Raw genomic sequence first — 23,602 nt, forward strand, 5'->3', positions numbered from 1 at the left:
ATTAAATACATATAATTATGTTAGCTGCTTGTGATAAATAACTTATCTTGTAGTTTGTTTCATAAATCTAATAAATATCGAAAGGAATGTAACAAAAAAGAAACCTAAATTAATTAAAGAAAAATTATCAAACTCGAGGGAACACATCACTCAAATGAGTAATGTGCATTTTCATATTGTTCTTTTCTTTTCTTATTGTAAGTCAATTGTTGCAACTGTATTTAAAGATATGTATGAAGAAATAAAGTAAAAAAAAAAAAAAGTAATTAATCAGGTAACTGTTACTGATAAGATTAAACAAGTAATCATTGCCTTGTTTGTTTGTTTTTTTCCTTTTCCGTTTGGACAAAAGACGTTGCTTAACATTTCGAATATAACTGCTGCATTTCCCTAATTTTACTTGAAATTTGGTATTGAATATACAATGGGCCATCATAGGTCAACAGTATGGGCCAGCCCAACCGAGGGAGAACTTGCCAATAAGGCCCTCTGTCCTTCCCTTTCTTTTTGGCGGGAAACTGAGATATTTGGGCGCCAAAGTCGAACACAATTCGACTGCAAACCCTTTCTCGCACTCTCGACTCACAATACCTCAACTCAACTTTCCCTATCTCAATTCTCCTGCAACAGACAAACAACCATGGAGAGCCATGGAGCCGGTAGTTATTTCGTTGACGAGAAGGCCGTTCTTGTTGAGAACATTTTCTTCGACTTCCTTAAAAGGTTAGTTGAATATTTTTCTGCACTTCAACTTTTCGATCCTCCGTCCCTCACCAACCATTGCATTTCTTTTCAGTTTTCGCATCAATGGGAACTCTGGTGACCCTTACTACGAGGCAGAGGTAGAAGCGATGATGGCTGGCGAATCTAACACCATGTTCATTGATTTTGCTCACCTCATGGGCTCCAATAATCTTCTTAACATTGCAATCGCCGACGAATATCTGAGGTCTTGCTTTGCTTTTCATTTTCAATTTTTTACCTACTGCATCACCCATGGCCTCCGTGATTATCCCGTTATACGACTGTCTTCTTCCTTGAATCGACAGGTTTGAACCATACCTGAAGAACGCTTGTAAGCGATTCGTAACGGAGCAGAATCCTTCTTTCATCGCTGACGATAACCCCTTCAAGGACATAAATGTTGCTTTCTTTAACATTCCTGTCTCTAAAAGGTACCTCCCGGACCCTCGTCTTAGTATTAATTTTTTTCTTTATTAGAAAAACGAAGAACGAAAACGAAAATCTGTTAATGTTCTTGACCACAATTGCTCCCCCAACGCACAAATCTCTAAACTCGACGAGAATCATGGACAACTTGTTAAAACGGTCATTAATTGGTGTCTGTTGGCACCGTACTCCTAACTATAGGTTGAGAGAATTGACTACTGCGGAGATTGGGAAATTAGTATCCGTGACAGGAGTGGTGACGCGGACAAGCGAGGTCCGACCAGAGCTTCTACAGGGGACCTTTAAGTGCTTAGAATGTGGAAATGTCATAAAGAATGTCGAACAACAATTTAAGTACACCGAGGTCTGTTCTTGCAAGTTAATAAATTTCTATTATTTTCACGCAGACGTCACAGTTTGTACTTCATATTATCTTTCAAATATCGTTACTCAGTACTTGGGTAAACATTGGCAGACATGTATTGACCATGTTTTAAAATAAATTATAGCCAACAATATGCATGAACCCAACCTGTTCGAATAGAACAAAGTGGGCACTACTTCGGCAAGAGAGTAAATTCGCTGATTGGCAGAGGGTGCGAATGCAAGAGACTTCAGAGGAGATTCCAGCTGGCTCTCTTCCACGATCCTTGGATGTTATTCTCCGCCATGAAATGGTCGAACGAGCTAGGGCTGGAGACACGTAAGAATAGCTATCTTGTCTTGCATTTATTTTCCTTTGGTTCAGAGTTGTTACAGGGTTAAGTTCCAACATTTATTAGCAGAAATCTGATGTATGTAAGGGACATTCATAAGCATGACAACTCCCAACTGTCTTGGCGTTCTCTTTAGTCGAATTCCATCAATGCTTACAAGTTATAGGAGCGTGATACTGTAACCTCCATTCAGTAATTTTATTTAAGTCTCTTCTGTCATTCATCCATTTAGGGTCATCTTCGCGGGTACAGTAGTTGTCATACCAGATATATTAGCATTAGCCTCTCCAGGAGAAAGAGCAGAATGTCGTCGAGAAGCTTCAGAGCGAAGAAACTCTGCAGTTGGACATGAAGGAATGAGGGGGTTACGAGCACTAGGAGTGAGGGACCTGTCCTATCGCCTGGCCTTTATTGCCAATTCAGTTCAGGTGAGCTCTTGGTCCTTTTTACTTGTCAATTATTGACTTGGATTAGGAGCCTTTTATTATTTAACTCTTATCGTTGCTTTATCCAGGTTTTAGATGGCAGAAGGAATTTTGACATCAGAAATAGGAAAAAGGATGCGGATGAAGATAGCCAACAGTTTACCGTTAGTTTTCCAATATCTAGTTTTAATTTTTCCTATTTGTCTTATTAGGTATTTTACTTGAAAAGTTCAGATTATAGCAAAACTTTTAGGATGCAGGTAACCACTTCAACTTTATTGTCAGTGATAGCTTATATTGAACTAAACTACTATAATTGAACATGTACGTGCGCTGAATTTTTTTTTTTTTTACTAGTGCGTGTGGTTTGGTGGGGGTAATAAAGGTAGGTAGAACTAAAATTTAGATATTGGTCATTTGTGTGGATACTCTATTAAGCTTCTAGGTAATCATTGTGGTATTCTATTTTACTAGTTAGTTTGTAACAAGTCTTCTATAAATAAAAGCTTAAACGTTTTAAAATTCTCCAGCATATGCTGGCCAAGAATTTCTAAACTTAGATTTAGATAACAAAATCTTCAGACTGGAGAGCTGGATGACGTTCAAAGGATGAGGAATACACCTGACTTTTTCAACAGACTTGTTGATAGCATTGCACCTGCAGTCTTTGGCCATCAAGACATCAAGCGAGCAATCTTGCTGATGCTGTTAGGTGGTGTCCACAAGTTAACTCATGAAGGCATTAACCTTCGAGGTGACATCAACGTCTGTATAGTAGGAGATCCAAGCTGTGCGAAATCTCAGTTTCTTAAGTAAGTTTTTATATTTTTCCTTATTCCGTTCTGGTTCTTAGTTTAAACTTTGAACTTCTCAACAACTCTGTAGAGTTTTGAATGCGGCAGGAGGTATGCTTTTTCCAAAGTAAATGGTGCTTCAGAAATTTCTGTTTGGCTTTTTGATGTTTGAACTAAGTGAAAAGTCCATCCATAAAGTGGAGCTTTTACAGCCAATAGTTCAGGGTTTTATGATTTACGGCTGTGGATGTTCACTTATCCCACACAGTGTCATTGCTTAAAAAAGTGAAGAACGAAAGAGCCATGGGGACCTCACGCCACCACATGGCACACCACACACATACTTGCAATATTTAAGCTTTTTTTCCCTTTAAATGGAAAGATTTCTTAAAAACCCGTATATACGTATGCATGTCTTTCTTTAGTTTTTTGTATTACATTGCGTGGTGTATGCATTGAAGAATAACCTTTACTCTTTTTTCGCTCCAAGACCTCTAAAGATTATTGTGCTTAATATTGCACCTTATGCTTAAAAACATACACATAATACTGTTGATCCATAACATTTAATATCGAGAAAGCTTGTTTGATTATAAATCCATGCCCTAATAGACATCTTAGTTCATTGCTTGCCCATTTGTCACTATACAAATCCTTGTTCAGTTTCTAGCATTTTTATTTATTTATTATTACCATTATTTTTTCCTCCATTTCTCTGAAGTCAACATTTAACCAATCAGCTGGCTAGTTCTCCACACATTATATTGCATGTCTTTTTCCATTCAAGAAGTTTATCAAACAGACCTTAATTCATGACTGCTTTCTGCAGGTATACTTCAGGTATTGTGCCAAGATCAGTTTACACATCTGGAAAGTCCTCTTCTGCTGCTGGATTGACTGCAACTGTAGCCAAAGAACCAGAAACTGGGGAATTTTGTATTGAGGTAGCATTTTATTTGATATTCATCATCTACACAGGTACCTTAGTATTTTGTAATTTTTGGTCAGATGGTGGTACCCTTAATAGGCTGACTAGAAACAGGAGAGAAATTTTCCTAATGTCAAGTTTAAGATTCATCTCATCCCACTTCATAGTTCTAATAAAAAGTTATTTTTACTAAAATCTGTCTCATCTTGTTGGATGCATACATAGTGCTTATAGGACTCTTAGCATAAACTGCCAACTAATGCATATAACCATTGATTGAAGTGAAATAATTTCTGTAGTTCCCTTGATTCTTTCTAATTTAATTGCAGGCTGGTGCCTTGATGCTTGCCGACAATGGTATTTGCTGTATTGATGAATTTGACAAAATGGACATCAGGGATCAGGTAACTTGCTATATATTTTGTCAATGCTTTAATGCTGCATCTCATGCCTTTTCTTGATCAATTTGGCTTGCAAATGCTATTGAAGGTTGCAATTCATGAAGCTATGGAGCAGCAGACCATAAGCATAACAAAAGCCGGAATACAGGCCACACTAAATGCTAGGACATCAATCCTCGCTGCTGCTAATCCTGCAGGAGGGCGGTATGACAAGTCTAAACCACTCAAGGTGAGAATGTCTGCCATATATCATAGAAATTTCATGGAAGGAGTACTATTCTAGATAAATACTATTGTTCATGTTTCTTATGGTTTCTGTTGGTAAGAGATTGTCAACTAGGTGCTGAGATTTTAGATAAGAACTGAAATTGTTAGTGTGAAATTTCTAAAATAAATTCTCGATTTGATATAAAGTCATTATTCATCTCTCAACAATGTGTTTTTCTATTATTACAGTATAATGTTGCTCTGCCTCCTGCTATTCTCTCAAGGTTTGACCTCGTCTACGTGATGATAGATGATCCAGATGATCAAACAGACTACCATATCGCCCACCACATTGTGAGAGTACACCAGAAGCATGAAGATGCTCTTGCTCCTGCATTTACTACTGCAGAGTTGAAGCGTTACATTGCATATGCAAAAACTTTAAAACCAAAGGTCTCTCCTCCATGCACTGTTTTTTTCTCCCCATTTCTTGGTGCTTGTTCTTTATCCATTGAACCTTCATTGGTGGAGTTTAAATAATGCAGTTAAGTTTAGAAGCCAGAAAAGTATTGGTGGACTCTTATGTTGCTCTTCGCAGAGGAGATACAACTCCTGGATGTAGGGTTGCCTATCGCATGACAGTCAGGCAGCTTGAGGCATTAATAAGGTTGTCTGAAGCAATTGCTCGTAGTTATTTGGAGACTCTGGTGAGTCCTTTTCGAAAAAATTGTTTAAACTAGGTAAGAGTTTTGGAACTTTTCTTGAGAACTGCTTTTACAGGTTCAATCGCGTCATGTTCGTTTAGCAGTGACTTTACTGAAAACTTCAATAATCAGGTAAGTACCGGAGAAACTTCAAACTTGGACGGTTTTTTGTATTGTAATCCATTTATCCTAAACAAAAATAGTTCTTAAGAAAAACTGTCTTGCAGTGTGGAATCTAGCGAGATTGACCTATCTGAATTTCAAGAAGAAACTAATGGAGGTGGAGATGGTGATAATAATGCCGATGGGCCTAATGAGGTTGATGCTGAACCTAGGAACGGTGCAACAGAGGCAACTACTGGAAATAGTGGTGAGTTTTTTATGATCATATTCACTATAATCTGTGCACCTTTCCTATAGTTAAACCTCATTGTGTGGATTGGATTGTGATGGTGTAGAAATGGGTTCAGGTTCTGGAAATAGTCAACATAGGAAGGAGAAACTTTTCGTGAGCGATGAATATTTTCAGAGAGTTACCCAAGCCCTTGTGATGCGCCTCAGACAGCACGAAGAATATGTGAATCAAGAAGGTACCTGGTGCCTTTCATTTCAGTACGTTCATAGGAAACTTTGGGATATCTCTGATATGCAAAATGGATAATTTATTTGGATATTAGTCAAATTTGACCGACTCTTGATATCTTTTTAGTTGATGATTTGTTTTTAATTGAAAATAAATATTTGATACTTGACCAACGTGTCCAGGAATATTCATTATGCCTTTACTGTTATAATCAGTGTTAAAACTTCTGTGTGGTACAGGACCTGGGCTGGCGGGAATGAGGCAGAGAGACTTAATTGAATGGTATGTGGATCAACAGAACGAAAGAAATAGCTATAGCTCCATGGAGGAGGCAAATAAAGAAATTAAATTAGTTAGAGCTATTATCCAGGTAAACAAGTATCTGTGTGATACTTAAAAATATTATCGACATGTTTCGTGCTAAAAACTCACATGCCTTTTTTTGTACAGCATTTGATAGTGCAGGAAGGTCATTTGATAGTGGTAGATGATGGGAGGCCGGTAGATGGCGAGGTTGAAGGCGAATCATCATCAATAAGAATTAGAAATAACAGGATTCTAGTTGTGGCTCCTAATTATGTCGTCGATTGAAGACATCATGTCTGACAACCGAATCTCCAACTTTTATGATTTTTGTCAATCGAATTTGCCCAATTGAGCGTACATGTGAAAGTTGGTCTTCTAAGATAGCCAAGAAAGTAATAGTGGATTGATGACATCATGAAAACCTGAATTGACGTTCAAATTCATTACTGACAGCGGGTTAAGGCTGGGGGGCTGCAGAGGTAAATTCATTCTTGTTTTATTTGGCAAATGCCGGAGGTTAATTTTAAATATTTTAGACTTTCTTCGGTACAGGTTGAGGGAAGTGCCTGATGGATTCTATTACGTTGTCATGTAACATTATAACTAACCTAAGTTTGTGGTCGTATAAGCAAGGTGCTATTATAAAATTTGAATGCGCATGACAACGGCTAGTGTTGTAATTTTTTATTGTTCACGTAAAAGGTTATTAGTTATTTGCTTTCAGGGGATGGGCATAAACCGAAATGGTCATCAAAGACAGATTGCATCTGGTTTACTATTGGATGACACAAAGATTGCATCTGGTAATAGCTCCGAAGTGTTCAGAGATGATTTGATCATCTTTGTTCAGTGAACGATTTAAAGAGGAATAGATGATATAGAAATGGGGATGATATAGGAATAAGGAAAATAATTTTTGGAATGTGGATTAAAATGTTGGGTGTTGAATAAGATGCACGGGTATGGAGATGTTGGTATAGTTCTACTTTCTGTGTTTGAAATTGTGGAAACAAGGAGAGTAAGCATTTCTAAAAGAGAATGTTCTATTTATTATTAAGGATAGAGAACACTAGGTATATCAATGATTTCAAGAGAATCATGGCCAATGTGGCTGTTGCCTGTTGGCGTCACAGCGAAGCAACATGACTGGTTTTGTTTCGTAAGCATTAGAAAGCCACAAGGTGTGCTGTATAATAGTGAAATGCATATGTAGAACTGTGGAGTTCAATTGTTAGGATTTGAATTATGAGATATTGTGAAATTTAATTTAAAGGGGGAGTTCAAACTTCCAAGGTTAAATGAAATTTTGTAGCGTAAAAAATTAGAACTATTTATGAGTTATATCCAAATCCATCAAATTTTCCTTGGTTTATTTAAGTTTTTTAATTATATTTTGTAAAATAATTCTATCTAAAACAATTTCACTAAAAGTCTCTTATTTCACTCCATTAAAATTTTTTTTGTCAATTCAATTTATTTTTAAGCTTAATTTAAGAAATAGACTATTCTGCTTTGAATGTTCGAGATGCAATGACAAGAACCAGAACACTTGGTCATTGATAGCAAATATATCAAATTGTTATTAGAAGACTAAGATAGTTCTCACTTTTAAATTTACTACTTTTACAAATTTAAAAAATATTATATTACTACTTTTGCAAAAACTCCTACCAAATCAACTTAAACTAATTATACATTATGTACTAAGAATTACCCAGATAAAAGTTATAAAGTTAAAAATTAAAATTATCGATCTTAATTTAACATCAATTAAAAGTGCATGTGAAACCAATCATACTTGTGTGTTAATCACCTTAAAAGAAAATATAATAAGATGCATGAGTGAATTTATCATTATTTAAATGAACATGTTTTTTTTAAAAAGAATATTTTTTCTAGACAAACAATGGTGAATTCAAGTTTTTAGGTTGAAAGAAGATCAATTACAGGTTAAAAAACTATTTCTGCTTTCAACAAATGATATTTAACATAACATTACTTGCAATTATACCAAAAACAAAACAAAACAAAAGGGGAAAAAGGTCGAGTGCCTCTTACCTAGCAACTGGTATTGCAAAATTTCCACAAATCTATGAGCGCTTTATGGAATTCAATTTCTTTTTTCTTACTCGGGCGCATATTGCATTAAAATAAATTACAACATAAAATGAAAAAGAAAAAGAAAAAGAAAAGCCCTTAAACATCCTCAGCCAGCATTTCCATCACCAACCAACCGTTTGAAGGATCTGCTGTGTGTTTTTCTCCTTGTTTCGATTGCATCTGGCTTTGCACGATCAAGTGCCTACAAGATAAAGACAACGTATGTGTTGAATATAAAGCCTCTGTAGCTAAATTAATGAATACCACATAAAAGTAGCTTTTGATCAAAGATGAGAAATAAACAATGGCCTGAAACTAAGGACTGGATTGATTACCGAAGATATAAACATAGACAAGACCAAAAGGAACGGAGGACTGTTTCTGATTGTCCAAACTAGTGAGATTGAGACAATAAATGAAAGATCTTGGAGAACGAATCCCCCCAAAGGTGTTAGCTCAAAGATGAAAGGAAAAAAACACTAGTGTTTTACCCACCGACTTTCTAAGTTGATGTTAAATAACTCAAGTTATGGAAAAAGAAAAACACAAATACACAAACAAAATACAAAATACAAAATAATAAAAGGAGAAAAACAAAAGCATGCATAAGATATATAGGAGATTTCACAACCGAAAATAATCATAACGAAAGTGTTACAAACTCCTATTTCAAATTGAAACAATTTTCTCAAACGCCAAGAAGAAGTAAATAACCTAACTACAGCTTAATTGGTTAAGGCATTATCCATTGTCCTAAATTTTAGATATTTAGAGTGTTTACCAAATCATGGTTGAACAGAACTCGTAAAAGAAACTAAAAGAAAGATGCAAAAATGAGAGCTGTAATACTACCTGAATTAGGGACTCAACACGACGTCGCATCCGTGTGTGCATAAAGCCTTCTGAACACTGTAGAGGATATGAAAGTAATTATTCAGAATCAAATAATGGAGAAATTCTTCAATGCAAAACACAGTAAAGGGGGAACAGTTACTACATTAGGTTTTCAAAAATCAAGAACCTACTTGACAGTTACCAGCGTAGATATAGTTATATCATACGTAATTTTTCAGGCAAACTTCTCTTATGTTAGAGTCGTTGCAGTGCATCTTTGGTGGGAGAACGCGTGAACAAAACTATAAATAAATAAGTGGAAGCTTGACTTCTAAAACCATTTCCGGTAAATTTTTATTTGCAATAGATAGAGAGATCGATAGTTGATCTGGGTCAAACCATTACAAATAATGTAATGGATATAGAGAGTTAATCTAGAGTTTCATGCCTTCTCTTGATGTAGCTTTTCTATTTTTATTTTCTCCGCGACTAGTAATCTTCTAGTACTAAAGATTGATTGAAGCAGTTTTTTAATAGACTCTTGGGGTGGGTTTATTGCAACTTTTCACAAGAGAATGAAAATTTCTCTATTCCTTTTGGAAAGAGAACACACCATGAAGTTATGCCCCACTATTTTTAAGGTCCGATTACAAATTTAGTTCCAAGAGTTCAGGAACAGTTTGGTACTATGCTTTGATCAAACTTCACAAGTTGTCCATCTACAATCTTTTCTGTCCACCCAAAAAAGCCACTTATTTCCTTCTATTGTTAGCTAAGGAATAATTCAAATTTTCTCCCGTTTCAATTTAGTCTTTATGTTTTTTTGCTTAGTCTCGATAAGTTTTCTACAGTTTTAATATTTTTTTTTACTCAGTCCCTAACCTATCATTATTTTTTCTGAAAAAAGAAACAAGTCTCTTCATTAAAAACAAGGAAAGCTAGAACAAAAGGATCACGAGTGCATCCAAACATCTCAACTAAGTTGACACCCCTAGCACTCTCATCATATCCAAAGAAATGAAACTAAGCAAGATGTCCTCGTGCACTCCCTTAGCATTCTAAAACTTCCAATTTGTTCCTTTGCTGATTAACCAGTGAAAAGTTTACATCTTGTTCATTGTCCCTACTCCCTGCCAACCTTTGGCTTAATTTATTATGGGCCTTTATCTTGTTTAGAAATTTTCGCTCTTGTTTGCTACTTTTAGTCAGTATTTTTTTAGCATGGATCTCTTTTCATTTGGTATTAGAGCGAACACCTAGGCCAACCGTAATGCCCTCGGCCCAGGATTCAGAATTTGGATCTCCGACATTCTCATGCATCCCCTGCAACCTGACATCATTCTTACTTGTCTTAAAGGCTTACTAGGGTAAAAGTTATCCCCACAAACCAATACGAGTCATTTCAACATGCTTTGTCCTTACTCGTATGCATCATAGGAAAATTTCCAAGAGGTCACCCAACATAGAATTGTTCTGAGCTAAGCACGCTTAACTTTGAAAATCAAACCACCCAAAAGGAAAGTACACCTTGTTAGTATAAGTAGTAACTTTTAATTCTTTAAGTCTTTCTTAACACTACTTTTATGTACTCAGGATCTCTCATTCAGATGTGATATAAGTTCATTCATGCCCTCCTCCAAAACTCTGGGCGTTCTATGCCCACTAACTTCCACTTGGTTCGTCCCTGAACCACATCTTACTAGGAGAGGTTCCTCTCTGGATACCATTCGTAATGTCCCAGGCCCAAGGTTTTGGAATTCGAATTTCCGACATTCCCTTGCATCTCTCGTAACTTGGCCAACATCATTCTTACTTGTTTTAAAGGCTTATTAGAGTGAAAGTTGTCCCCACTAACCAACACGAGTCATTGTAGCAAGCTTTATCCTCACTCACATGCATCCTAGGAAAATTCCCAAGAAGTCACCCAACATAGAATTATTTTGAGCTAAACAAGCTTAACTTTAGAGTTCCTATGATCGAGCCACCGAAAAAGGAAGGTGCACCTTGTTGGTATAAGTAGTAGCTTTTAATTCTTTTAATTCTTTCTTAGTTTTACTTTCATGTTCTCAGGATCCCTTTCATTTAGATATGATATCAGTACATTCATGTCTTTTCTAAACTCAGAGCGTTACACCAACATTGATTGTCGATGGAAGTCCGAAAAACTCTTAGTGACGCCGACCACAAGGAGTTTTGTCGATTGTGCTTCTTGTCAAACAACACCCATCTAATTAGGAGGAACCCTTGAAATTCCAAAACGGAAAAAAGTCATTGAAGATTTCTAAAGATTTTGCAAGAATGGACAATTACCGAGTAAAGTATAGGCAAGAAAATCAATTTCACTTCCAACAACAGTGCTGGAATTCTAACTCAAGTGATTTAGAAAATTCCAGCAAGATTTTCTCAACGAACCTACCATTATCCACATTGGAAATTTGATTCTAGCAACTCCGATGACATTTCTAAGGCAATTTCAGATGGAATAAGAAGGCGACAATATTAAAAAAGGCCCACCGTTTCACAAACCCATTTTTCAAAAAACCAACGTAAAGATTGGGAGTTAGATGAGTTAAAGAATAATCAAGAATGGTTTTACAACCCAAGAACATTCAAGACTTGAAATTACACTTTTGGTTGGTTATGAAACACGATCAAGAAAGGTTGGTTGAAGAGGATTAATGAACGCAAGAGTTTGAAATAAAGAAAAACAAAATCCAACCACCTAATCAAACACTATGAGATTGAAACATATCCAAGAGCCCAACAAAAATGACTACTTTGATCCCAAAGCATTGGAGGAAATAAAGAAAACAACAAAATAAATCCAACGATTATTGGGGAAAATGATTCAACACATCGACCAATTATCAATCAATTCAATTGCAAGAGATCAAGAACAAATTGATTCATATACTAAAGAAAAACAAAGGAACCGCAGTTGGAATCAAATAGAAAATCATGAATATAAAATTGAACAAAAACAAGAATTTGAAGTGAATGATAGAGAAGACGTGATTCTTGAAAGATTCACTTTGGAAGGTGGTTGTAACAACGCTCTACAGAGAGTTTAATTGTTAGATTGCTTAACAAAATACTAAATACAGTGGGCTCCTTTCGAGAGGGAGTTCTTTCCAGCACAGATTAAAAAGATTGCACAGAACATAAGTTCTCCCACCACACAAAAGTAATATGTGTGTGTGTATAACAGTACATGTCACCCCTCTAACTAGGTGAATTCACCAAACTACCCCTCCCTTCTCACATAAGTATGTATGATGGGTGGTCTAACAGTGGTTTTTTTACTAATTAGTCCTTTGAATACGATTTTGAATGAGGTTAAAGGAAACATCTTTTCCAGGTTCATGGTTGATGGAGATGTTCAACTTTTGATAGCTTTTGCAATGTTGGTTTTTTATCTCTTAGATCATAATATTTTTGTCCAAGATGTAGGAGGTTGGTTTGGTCATACTCCATTGAATAAGTTTATTCCATTCCTTGTTTACTTCATGTTTTCAAACAAAAAAAAAAAAAAAAAAACAAGTTTTCCTTTTAGTGGGATAAAATGATGTAAAAAGAATAGGAGTTAATTAGGTAATTGGAAAATATTCTAGGCTAATTCCTTTTTTATCCCACTTGTAATAGAATTCTATAAATAGGAGTATTCTCCTCTTGTATGAAACAATACTATCATTCTAATAAAAGATTCACAATCTTGATTATGGGAGGATTGTTCATTCTTTTTCGAAAAGGAGTGAAGGACCATACGAAGGCTGGGAAAGGTTAGAGGTAGGATAAAAGAGAAGGGGGGAAAGCGTTTTCTTCTCTCTACTATCCAAAGAGTGAAACTTATTTTGGGCTTGGTTCCCAAAGATAACTATTACATGCTAAGGCCAAGACCAATATTGTATCATAAAGTAAACATGTTTCATTCTGTCAACTTAAAGAATCTACATGATGAAGGAAATTGGTTTAGATTAGTAACAAACAAACCTTAACATGATAACTAACATATGCATGAAATGTTGACAAACTCCAAATAACACGGTCCACCCTTTTTCCCTCTACATGGCGAGTGAAAATTACTGCACTCAACAAAGAGATCGTGGAAGTTAGAACAAAGGAAAAATCTTGCAAAACAAGACCTACTTTCAAACATTACCAAAAGTCACAAATCCTGCATTGGCTGATAATGCATCACTAGGAGCTCCCTTCAATTCTTGAGGAGGAGATAAAGACCATGAACAAGGAGGAGCATTATTAAGTCCAGCAGTTCGTCTTGCTTCAACAAACTCCTGAACAGACATAACACGAATTTCACAACTTAGTTAAAGAGATCAAGCTAATCCTAAACAGTCAGAAGCATAACCTCAGAAGTGACATCAATAGAATTACAACCATTAGAATATTCTGCTAATGAAATCCGGTCAGCGTTATACACAAAATATATGACATCCTACTTATTTCACAAGGAAAGTTAAAGGTATCATTTACAGACATCTATTCACTTGATTGGGAGAATCTCATAAATGTTACCTGGAGAAAAGAAGTTGCAAGAGCAATGTCAATAGAATCCTTGAATCTCATCGGAAACACCACAGTTACCTTTTCAGCCTGTTATAACCAAAAACTTAAACTTGTCGGGAAAAAAGAAAAAAGAGCGGATCCATCTAAGTCAAAATATGGGTAACTGATAAAATAAACTAAGCAGATACAAGGTGCTGAATGTTTCATTTTACATGAGTTTACCTATAGAACACAACAAATTATGGAAGGAACATCTAGCTAGCAAATGCAAGGAATAAAGACACCATTCGATACTAGAAAAGGTAATGCACAAAAACGACAGTGTCTTAAATAAAGCTTTATTTCAATTACTTTTCTTCCTTATGCTTCATTAAACTAAAATTTTCATATATTAAATTTGTATTATTATTTTAGGTTGTGCACCTTGCCTCACTAGAGCATACTCTTATTTTTGCATCTAAGGTTTTAGCTTCTGAGGAGTATTCCACCTCAACAATTAAAAAACAACAGTAAATATAGTATCGCATAGTAAAAGCAAGAGCAAAATGATCTTTCTACCTGAGGGACAAGAAAAAATGACTCTTTTGGACGATGTACCAGTGCAACAAGCTTATTGACGTCAGAAGCAACAACTCTTGATCCAAGTTGTTTTAGAATTCCTCTTAATGGAGCACCAAGAACCACTTCCCTAATAGATGCAACTTTTACCAAAATAGTGTGCCTATTATCTGCAAGAAATTAGTCAAAGAAAGCATCAATCAGCACAAAAACCTGAAAACCAGCATGATGCAGACTAGAGAGAGTAATTTCTGAATAATTCTTCTAAAAATGTATTGACGAGGAGAAACAGCCGCTTAAATAGACTGGAAAATACAGAAGGTAACTAAGATAACCGAAAAAAGTTACCAACTATAATAACAAACTAGCCTTCAAAACTAAAAGATAAAGGCTGAGGAAATACAAAATAAAACCAAAAATAGTTAGAACAATAACTGAAAGTGGTTAGAACAAAAAACCACCCGGCAACAAGGGCCAGAATCTAACAAGAAAAGATTCCAAGACAAAAGATGTCCTCCATCAGACCCAACCTCTAAAAACAGAACTCGTCCTCGAGTTAAGAAGCCAAAGCAAAAGCGTCCAAAGCATGGTAAGGAGAGATGTCAGCAATGTTGAAGCAAGATCTGATTCGAATGTTTGGAGGTAAATCAACTCGATAGCCATTATCGCCAAGCCTCTCCCAAATAGGAAAGAGACCAACTAGACATTTTGATGTATACCAAACGAGAGAATTTTGTTAATGTTTAAAAGTTGTGAATAAAAGAAGACAAGTACTCTACTTATAATTGAAAAGAAACTAATTCTAATCCTAATTATTAAAAGGAACTAATCCTAATCCTAATCCTAGTAAACCAAAGAAACCAATCCTAATCCTATTTATTAAAGGAAACTATCCTAATCCTATTTATTAAAAGAAACTAATCCTAATCTAAGATTAGGGATTTGACCACAATATCCTATTCCTACTACATCATTCTATCCCTCCCCAAAAAAAAACTTGTCCTCAAGTTTCAAAACGAAAATGAAGGTAAACATAAAAAAGTAAGCCAATTGAAAAAAAAAACATCTTGAAACATTCAACATAAAAAACATCCAATATTTCATGATAGAGCCAATGAACCCAAGAACTAATTTGTTAAAAAATCCTCTATTGTAAAAAGAATGTGCAGAATTTTCAGAAAATGAGGAAAAGCCCATTTTGTAAGAGTGAAGAAAAGCCAATAGGGATTGAGTTTTTTGCACTTCATTAAATTTGTGTATGGGTTGGTCAATAGATAAAGGGGAATGAGGTCCAAATCTGAACTAGATTTGGCCATTTTGGTTTGTGTTTTAGGCAGAAAAAGAATACATGGGTCATAGGTCTTTCGGGTAGGGTCTAAAAAAGGGTAAAAATTTTGCAAGACCAAATGGGTTGCCAGAAAGTTGTGCTGTTTTCTTCTCCTTCGTGTACAACTGCAAATGGATTGCCTACACGCATTTGAGGATCTTCTTCCTCAACCACACGATTTTCTTCTTTCTTTTTCACAAACGATGTGTCTTTCATCTTCTTGGTCGGATCTTTTGGTTTGGTCACCTCTGCCATATTGACAAAATACCCAAAAAAAATTATTTGAGACATGTCATCTCCCCTATTGTTTAATAGTCGATTGTAATTAGGTTTTCAAGTTTCTTCAAATCAGTTTGGCCATGGGTGTTTTCATCTACTACCTCTCCAATGACTTTGATTACAACATATCTATTTACTAAACTTAGGTTTATGTCGTGGTGAAATTCGTTCAAATTAATTGAAGACAACATAATTTCGTCAATTCTCAGTTTTTATTTTACTTCCGATATGGGTTACACAAGCACCAATTTGAAAATTGTTTCGTAGTCTTCATTCCCACAAACGATTTCTTCGTCTTTGTTTATTTTTCTTCCTTATCGAGTACAGGATGTGCAATTTTGCCTTGATTTCGTTTTTCTTCGGTGACTTTTGTTTTGACGCTTAGAATTTCAGACATTTTCTTTCATTCTTGAATTTTTGTGTGGGTCCCCTGATTTTTGTTAAGCATTCAGAGCTTTGGTAATTCAAGAACCAAAGATTGTTGAAACATTCCAATATTTAAAATTGTCAAATAAATGAACTATTGACAGAACTTTCACACCTTTTGGTAAAAGAAACAATTTATTGATATAAAAACAGGAGCTTCCCAACACACCTTTTGTTAAAAGCTCAGCCATGACCAGTTGGTCAATTAAAAAGGAGGCAAATGACAGAGAAGAGGGGGAAAATGTCATATATAAGTATTTACCTTTTCCCCATTAGGATAAACTTACCTAGGATAAACATACCTTTTTCCCATTAAGATAAACTTCCCATTTTCAGAGTATGTATCGAAAGAAGAGAGCATAACCGATTGAAGCAAATATAAGAAGCAGGAGATGCTGATATTTGCCATAGAGAACCCCAAATAAACCCTAAACCGAGTGGAGCACTTCTTTGACGTTCATGAGTTGAGTGAGGAAGAAAAAGTAAAGGTTTCAATAGCAGCCTTCTCAATAAGGTGGTTAGCTGGTCCTGGTGGGCGAACATGAGAACTATTAACACGTGGGAAAAGTTGAAAGAGAAGTTGTTTGAGAGGTTACGATTGACTCAAGAAGGGACTCTTTCATCGAGACTAATGATGATCAAACAAGAAGGAATGTACACCGAGTACCTAAAGAGATTTGAATCTTACTCTGCAAAGGTTACAGTAACGACGGTCGACGGACGAGGTCCTCCAAGAAGCGTGCCTTAGTGAGCTTAAGCCAAGCCCGTGTTGAAGGCAGAAGTTATTAGTAAGCACGCAGTGGGCTTGCATTAAAGAATCCCAAACCCATGCTTTGAAAATTTAGTAAATTTTCCTTCTTTTGGATCAATATGATAAAATTTTCCTTAATACAAGCATTTAACCTTCCATTATACTTAGATTTCTGGTCTTTAGAAGCAGGAAATTCCTTCTCTATCTCTGAGTGTAACAATTTAATGATGACTGCCTCAGTGACATTTTACTTATTTGGAAGTTGGGGTGTTTTGGTGGACTTGTTTTTTTCGTATGCCCTTGTATTCTTTCTTTTTCTTTTCCTCAATGAAAGTTGTTTTCATAAAAAAAAACGAAAAGATTGCCTTGTTTTGGGTGCTAGGAAACCTAAGTCCAAATCGATTTGGGGTCTTGCTTTTTTGTTCTTTAATATGATCTGTTGTTTTCCAAAGAGGGCATTTCCTATCTCTTTTGCGACTCTAATTCTTTTCCTTATGCCATTTTAAGATGTATTAGGCTTGCAGTAGCCAACTCTAACCACTTCATGAGGTCTAGACTATTCCACCCAATCACTTGAAGTTTTGACTCTCCAAAATTACTCTTTCCAATATTGTCTAACCATGTCCCCAACTCCCTATATTTATATCTAGATCACCCCTAAGTAACTAGCACGATCCCACTACTAATATTTCTCTGCTAATACTCTAACATATACCTTACCGATAATTTTTCTCAATTGAGCTCAAGGAAAATCCATAAACATTAACTTCCCAAACTAGTATATTTTCTGTGAAGGCAGTAGTGAAAGCCATGTCTAGGAAGCATAAATAATGATGCATATAACAAATAATGAAAAAAATAAAACAACAAAAAAATTTCTGCAATATCCTAAACAATTCTATTTTTTGAAAACGAAATGAAACTTTTTGTTAAATAGATTAAAAAAAATAAATGCTCCAAAAACAAGATACAAAATGCAAGGTACAATATCCATAACAATTTATAATAACCTTAAAAAGGAAACTCAATGAACCTTCATCAAGAGGGAGTTTCGAAAGATTCAATTTTAATGTGAGATTAAAACCATCTCTTGGAGGATCAAGAATCTGTACAAGTATGCCATATGCAGCTTTAATAGCTTCTATAGCTCCAGATGGAAGCCCACCACAAAAAACAGTATCTGCAGAAGGGATGGGCAATGATACGGATAGCAGAAAGAGATGGGGATTCTTCATTGAGACCTAAAAAACAATTCAAATCAATCATGGAATATAACAAATTTCAATCAGCTTCAAAATGATGAAATACAAATAAGAGAACTTGCCTGTACATGGTAACGCACATCATCAAATTCCACCCAGTTGTAATCCACTTCTACTGCTTTTTCAAGACTATAATCGACAAGAAAAATATTAGCCATTTTAGTCAATTAAATTACATCATCAAGTTTCAGAGTTCTCAATCTTGGTCAGACTTCAAGGCTGGACATGGGGAATTGATATAGTTCGTGGTGACATTGCATCTAATGAAGAACTTAGTGCCACCAAACTCACATACAAACAACAAACAATATTTGGAAATATCCTTCCACAAATGCTGATAGGTGCCTTTAACCCCACACGGAAGAGTGAGATCCATATTTGCTAGTGATAACCTTATGCCAAATGGTATTAAGCTCAAGGGGTAACTGCCAGAGTCATTTGGCTACAAGGATTGGTTATGAGTCTTCAAGTCACCAATGTCTAAACCCCTAGTATACCAACATCCCAACTAACAAATGCGACCACTGTCCATCATCCACTCCTTCTCAAAGAAAGTTACACATAAGTTTTTTGATGTCCTTGCAAACCTTAATAGGAGGTCTAAACAGAGAGAAGTAGTAAATCGGGATGCCACATATAACCAACTGAATCAAAGCCATGTCCTCCTTGCTTCGGAAAAGTAACATTTTTTATATGAAGCCAATCTTTTTCTCACTTTGTCAACCACCAGATTCCGAAAAGATGAGGATTTGGGATTGCTACCTAAAGGGAGACCAAGGTAAGAAGAGGAAAATTTAATGCTGGAATATATAGCCAATCCTCTCAGCCAACTCTTAAGCTTATCCTTATCGTATCATCAACAAACCAAAGGTGGGATAAGGTGACCTTCTCTCCCACCTAGCCACCTTGAAGAGCTCCAAAATCATACCCCCAACGCACCTACTGATTATCATGCTCATAACATCCACCACCAATAGGAAAGGGGAAGGGGATAAATGATCCCCATGTCTTGAGGCCCAAACTTCCCCCTCGGTCGACCATTAATAAAGAAAGAGTAACTTACTCATACAACCCACATCCATCATCCAAATTCTCCATTTATAACCAAGCCCTTTCTTTTCCAAATTCTATCCAAAAAAATCCACGTGAACATAGGCCTTCTCGAAGTCTATTTTGAAAATCACCCCCTTCTTTACAGCAGAGTACTACTTGATGGCTTCTTTGGCCATCAAAGACTAATAAAAAAATTTGTCTCCTTGCATTAAAAGCACCTTACGTCTCAAAAATTGTCGACGGGAGGATTTTTATCAAACAATTAGCCAGAACCTTAACTAAAATTTCTATGAACACTATTGATGAGACTAATAGACCTATAACCCTTGACCCTATTGGCTTTATCCTTCTTCAGGATTAGGCAAAAGGCAAAGAAGGGTTTCAAAGATAGAACTATTCAGGCTATCACTCAAAAAAATTTCTTAAAGATGTAAACCATCTTGACCAGGAGAGGGTAAGGATACGTATTTAAAAAAAACGGAATAAGGCAAAAAGCAAACAAGGGTTTCAAAGATAGAACTATTCAGGCTACCACTAAAAAAAAATCTTAAAGATGCAAACCATCTTGACCAGGAGGGTAAGAACACGTATTTAAAAAAAACAGGTAGGTGAGGGATGGTCTTGTTCCTCCACCTCCTTTCAAAATCATCTTGTTGATGACCACTCTCTCTCTCTTCTTCTTCTTCTTCTTTCTTTTTTCTTCTTATGTAAACAACTTTCACTAAAAATAAATGAAAGAATGCAAGGGCATAAAAAAAAAACCAGTGCACCAAAACACCCCCGTAAATGAAGGGGCTCCACTCCAACTAAGTAAAATTTTGCCTATAGAATAGTTACAAAAAAAGCTTCAAAACCAAAGCCCACAGAAACACATGAAACCTCACTAAGGACGAAACCTCGCAAGAATCCTTGTCTCTACTTCTAGACACTATCATTTCTCTCCCCCAAAGATTCCGAACACAGCGCACACCCCAGCAAACTACAAAAAATGGCCCTTCACTCTGAAAGGAAAATGGTGGAGGAACTCCTTGATCATTGCACAAACGTTCCTTTTGCTAGTAAAACTAACATCGAACTCCTGCAGAGAATAGCTCCAAACATCCCTTGCATACTAGAAATCATGTTGGGCTGGCTAACACAAGGTAGTGCTAGAAAATCAACCTCCGGTAGGGTTTTATTTTGTTTTTATTTTTTTTGTAAATGAAGTAACTTGTAGAGACTTTAAGAACGTTTGAATATGGAAACATGAGAGGATGTGTTGTCATGAGAGGAAATGAGGACCCTGGGAGTTATTAAGGAGTGTGTGAGAAGGAACATTTAGTTAAGTGACGTGCTTTCAATACATATAGAAATGTCAGCTTCTGGAAAATATCATCCAGTGTATTTGAAAAGGGAAATGAAGGGTTGAAGATATACCCTTATTGTTTAAAATGTGGATCTTAACAAAGAGGATGTTGGTTCGTTATTCGTTTTGAGATGCCACTCTCCTCCCACTATTTTTCAATCTATAGAGATTAATAATATAACTCTTCTTTTGTTTTTTTTTTAATTTTTTGAAACAATAAACAAGTTTTTCATAAGAAAAATTTCAAGAAACAAACTGATTTTGCACTTCTTTTCATATTATGACTATAAATGCCTTCCTATATATATTTTTTGTTTTATCTCTCCTTCGCAATTTATCTTCTCTTTTTGTGTGTGTGTGTGTGTGTGTAAATTATGTTCCCCGTTGGTTTTTTTAATCTTTCCTTCGTTGTGATGAAAACAATTATTTTGTAAATTAATCAATACAGTATCAGCGCATGATTGAGTCCTAAAGAGAACTTGAATTTTTAAATTGATTTTTCAATCAAGCATTTTAAGATTATGAAAACCAATCACGTCTCTTGGCATTTCGAAGCTCTGATTTGCCCTTACACCAATGTGCAGTTTCAGTTTTTTTTTCCCATCTCTAACTTCGCGCGGATTAGCTTGTCACATCCTTGAAGGAGATGATCTTTCTTATTTTTTAGCAAAATCCGAAAAATATAAACCAAATCAACAACGTTTACTGTTTTTCTCAATATTAATTTGAGCAAATAGCATGAATTTAGGTGACCTCGTCAAGGAATCTTTGAATGAAAAAGTCCGATTATACAAAACTTCAGCACAATCAGTGAATATTAGAGGCTAAACCCAAACATTCACAGCGCTTAATTCTAAGAAATTGGAGGAGAGGCTTGGAATGCAAATTCAAGCAGTACATGGCACTCATAGATGAGACATAGATTATTAAGAGACCTAATTTTTGTCGGATTAAAATCATTTGAACACTAAAATAGGAGATTGTAGAGAGAACTAAGAGGAAGCAAGAAATTGCGGTAGAATAAATATAATAAACCGTCAGTTAGAAATGGATAAGTACGAATAAAGACCTACTTGTGCACCCGATTTAACAAAGTCTGGAGCAGAAATCTGGAGTGAGACTGCAATAGTATCATCGATAGTAGTTTTTTGGTAACTCCCTGCAACTGAGTCTTTCAGATGTAGAATTGCCAAACTGAAGACCGGAATGGAATCTCACAACGTCGTTCGGCTGAAGATTTGTCCTCTCCAGTCTCAATGCCAAACTATGCCCAAATGCGATCGGCCCATCGCCTATCCAGAACTCACGCCTCGCCTGGTAATTTCCTTCATTATTATAATATACATGTTATATATCATCTAAATCTAAACTTCCCAACAAAAGAGTACATAAAAGGTTGATAAGATATATTTTCGAATACAATAGGTCTTAAAGGTTCAAATTCTTCCCCAATATATTTTATTTACCTTCTCAAAAAATATATATATATAAAAGAGCTCCGGTGGAGCTTTTCGTTCCTCTTATTATTGGTTGTAGGTATCACCGTAATTAGGGTCATTTAGCAATAATCTAGGAGTATATTATTGTAATTAGAGTATATTGATCCTTTCCTTATAGGTTGCTCAATTTTGTGTATATTTACTATTGTATTACAGAAATTCAATAACACAAAAATAATATCAGTATATTCCTCATATTATTTCACATGGTATCAGAGCTAAAACCCTAGATCTACTGTACTCGTCGTCGCCGCCGCCGTCGAAACACTCTACCGTGAAGAAGCTCACATATTGTGACCCCTATCGTGAAGACGCAACCCAGCCGCGAACTCCAGCAAACCCCTCAGTCATGAAGACGACTCGCTGCCGCGACCTCCTGCCGTGAAGACGCTCACCTGCTGGCGACCCCCTGCCGTGAAGAAGCAACCCCGCCGCGAACTCCAGTGAACCCCCAGTCGTGAAGACGACTCCAACTGAAAAAAAAAATTGACGAATCCCAACCGCGAGCTCCAGCCACGAACCCCAGATCTGATGAATTCTAGCCGCGAACTTTGGATCCGACGAATTCTAGACGCGCATCCGACGAACACCAGCCGCAAATCTTCGTCACCAACCAATATTCTGTGAACTTTTGCATCTTTTGATTGTGCAGTTGTGTGTGGCTAAATATTTTTTTAGATGGAGAAACATGAGGTTGCTCGTCCCATTAGCACCATTCTTGATGGAACTAATTATATTACTTGGGCCCACCAAATGAGGAGTTTTTTTATAGGTCGAAAGCTATGGCGTATCGTTACTGGAGATATCATTAAACCAGTCAAACCTACTCCTCCGATGGAAAGCATTAAGGACACCACTGATGTTACTGTTCAAGAGATGACTGCAGAAACCGAAAAATACATTGAACGCCTTGAGGACTGAGATAGCAAAAATCATCAAATCATCACTTGGTTGGGTAACACCTCTATTCCAGCAATTCACACACAATTTGATGCATTTGATACTGTAAAAGAACTCTGGGATTTTCTGTCCACACGTTTTCAGTCTATTGGACTTGCTCACTATTACCAATTGCACTCTTGACTTGTTAGTCTAAATCAGGAGGGAGGACAATCTGTGAACGAGTATCTTGCAACTCTTCAACCAATCTGAACTCGGTTAGATCAGGCAAAAATCAAACCGGATCATATTCGCCTCATCAAAGTTCTTATGGGTCTTCGCCCAGAGTATGAATCAGTCAGTGCTGCATTGTTACATCGTAACTCTCTGCCGACTCTTGATGCTGCCATTCAGAAAATCTTATTTGAGGAAAAACGCCTTGGCATTGTTTCTCTCTGCCCTCTGATGTCGCTCTTGCAACCACCCATTCACGATATGCTAATGAGTCTACTTTTTGCAAAAATTGTAAAC

At 36.2% G+C, this 23,602-nt stretch overlaps 2 protein-coding genes across 3 annotated transcripts; one reads left to right on the forward strand and one right to left on the reverse strand.

Moving 5' to 3' along the window:
* The first annotated feature begins 537 nt into the window (after positions 1–537).
* On the forward strand, positions 538–6,957 carry LOC101219775 (DNA replication licensing factor MCM6). 2 transcript variants are annotated; one of them, XM_004134462.3, is made up of 18 exons: positions 538–723; positions 797–949; positions 1,050–1,175; positions 1,372–1,534; positions 1,680–1,873; positions 2,119–2,314; positions 2,401–2,475; positions 2,894–3,123; positions 3,935–4,049; positions 4,363–4,437; positions 4,523–4,663; positions 4,891–5,094; positions 5,187–5,348; positions 5,422–5,477; positions 5,573–5,715; positions 5,804–5,935; positions 6,168–6,298; positions 6,379–6,957. In XM_004134462.3, exons 1-18 carry the CDS (start codon positions 641–643, stop codon positions 6,517–6,519), a joined length of 2,520 nt encoding a protein of 839 aa, XP_004134510.1. In that variant the 5' UTR covers positions 538–640; the 3' UTR covers positions 6,520–6,957. The 2 variants fall into 2 exon arrangements, with proteins under 2 accessions (XP_004134510.1, XP_011658373.1); XM_011660071.2 differs by having other exon boundaries at positions 5,816–5,935.
* A 1,220-nt stretch (positions 6,958–8,177) lies between these two features.
* On the reverse strand, positions 8,178–22,088 carry LOC101219534 (actin-related protein 2/3 complex subunit 2A). Its single transcript, XM_004134461.3, has 9 exons — positions 21,767–22,088; positions 18,358–18,424; positions 18,067–18,274; positions 14,251–14,420; positions 13,702–13,779; positions 13,328–13,460; positions 13,159–13,250; positions 9,187–9,243; positions 8,178–8,536 (listed from the first exon to the last, which is right to left on the reverse strand). The coding sequence occupies exons 1-9, from the start codon at positions 21,826–21,828 to the stop codon at positions 8,441–8,443; spliced, it is 963 nt and encodes a 320-aa protein (XP_004134509.1). The 5' UTR covers positions 21,829–22,088; the 3' UTR covers positions 8,178–8,440.
* Between the last annotated feature and the right edge of the window lie 1,514 nt (positions 22,089–23,602).

This window comes from Cucumis sativus, chromosome 6 (genome assembly GCF_000004075.3).
Source record: "Cucumis sativus cultivar 9930 chromosome 6, Cucumber_9930_V3, whole genome shotgun sequence".
Lineage (NCBI taxonomy): Eukaryota > Viridiplantae > Streptophyta > Magnoliopsida > Cucurbitales > Cucurbitaceae > Cucumis > Cucumis sativus.

What these genes read in the sequence shown, in the direction of transcription:
- LOC101219775 (XM_004134462.3), top strand. Translation starts at nt 641, where the DNA reads ATGGAGAGCCATGGAGCCGGTAGTTATTTCGTTGACGAGAAGGCCGTT. An exon ending in CTGGGGAATTTTGTATTGAG is followed by an intron (nt 4,050 to 4,362) that starts GTAGCATTTTAT and finishes ATTTAATTGCAG; the next exon opens with GCTGGTGCCTTGATGCTTGC. An exon ending in GGCAACTACTGGAAATAGTG is followed by an intron (nt 5,716 to 5,803) that starts GTGAGTTTTTTA and finishes GTGATGGTGTAG; the next exon opens with AAATGGGTTCAGGTTCTGGA.
- LOC101219534 (XM_004134461.3), bottom strand. Translation starts at nt 21,828, where the DNA reads ATGATACTATTGCAGTCTCACTCCAGATTTCTGCTCCAGACTTTGTTA. An exon ending in ATGTGCGTTACCATGTACAG is followed by an intron (nt 18,275 to 18,357) that starts GCAAGTTCTCTT and finishes ATTGTTTTTTAG; the next exon opens with GTCTCAATGAAGAATCCCCA. An exon ending in CATTTTTTCTTGTCCCTCAG is followed by an intron (nt 13,780 to 14,250) that starts GTAGAAAGATCA and finishes TGGTTATAACAG; the next exon opens with GCTGAAAAGGTAACTGTGGT.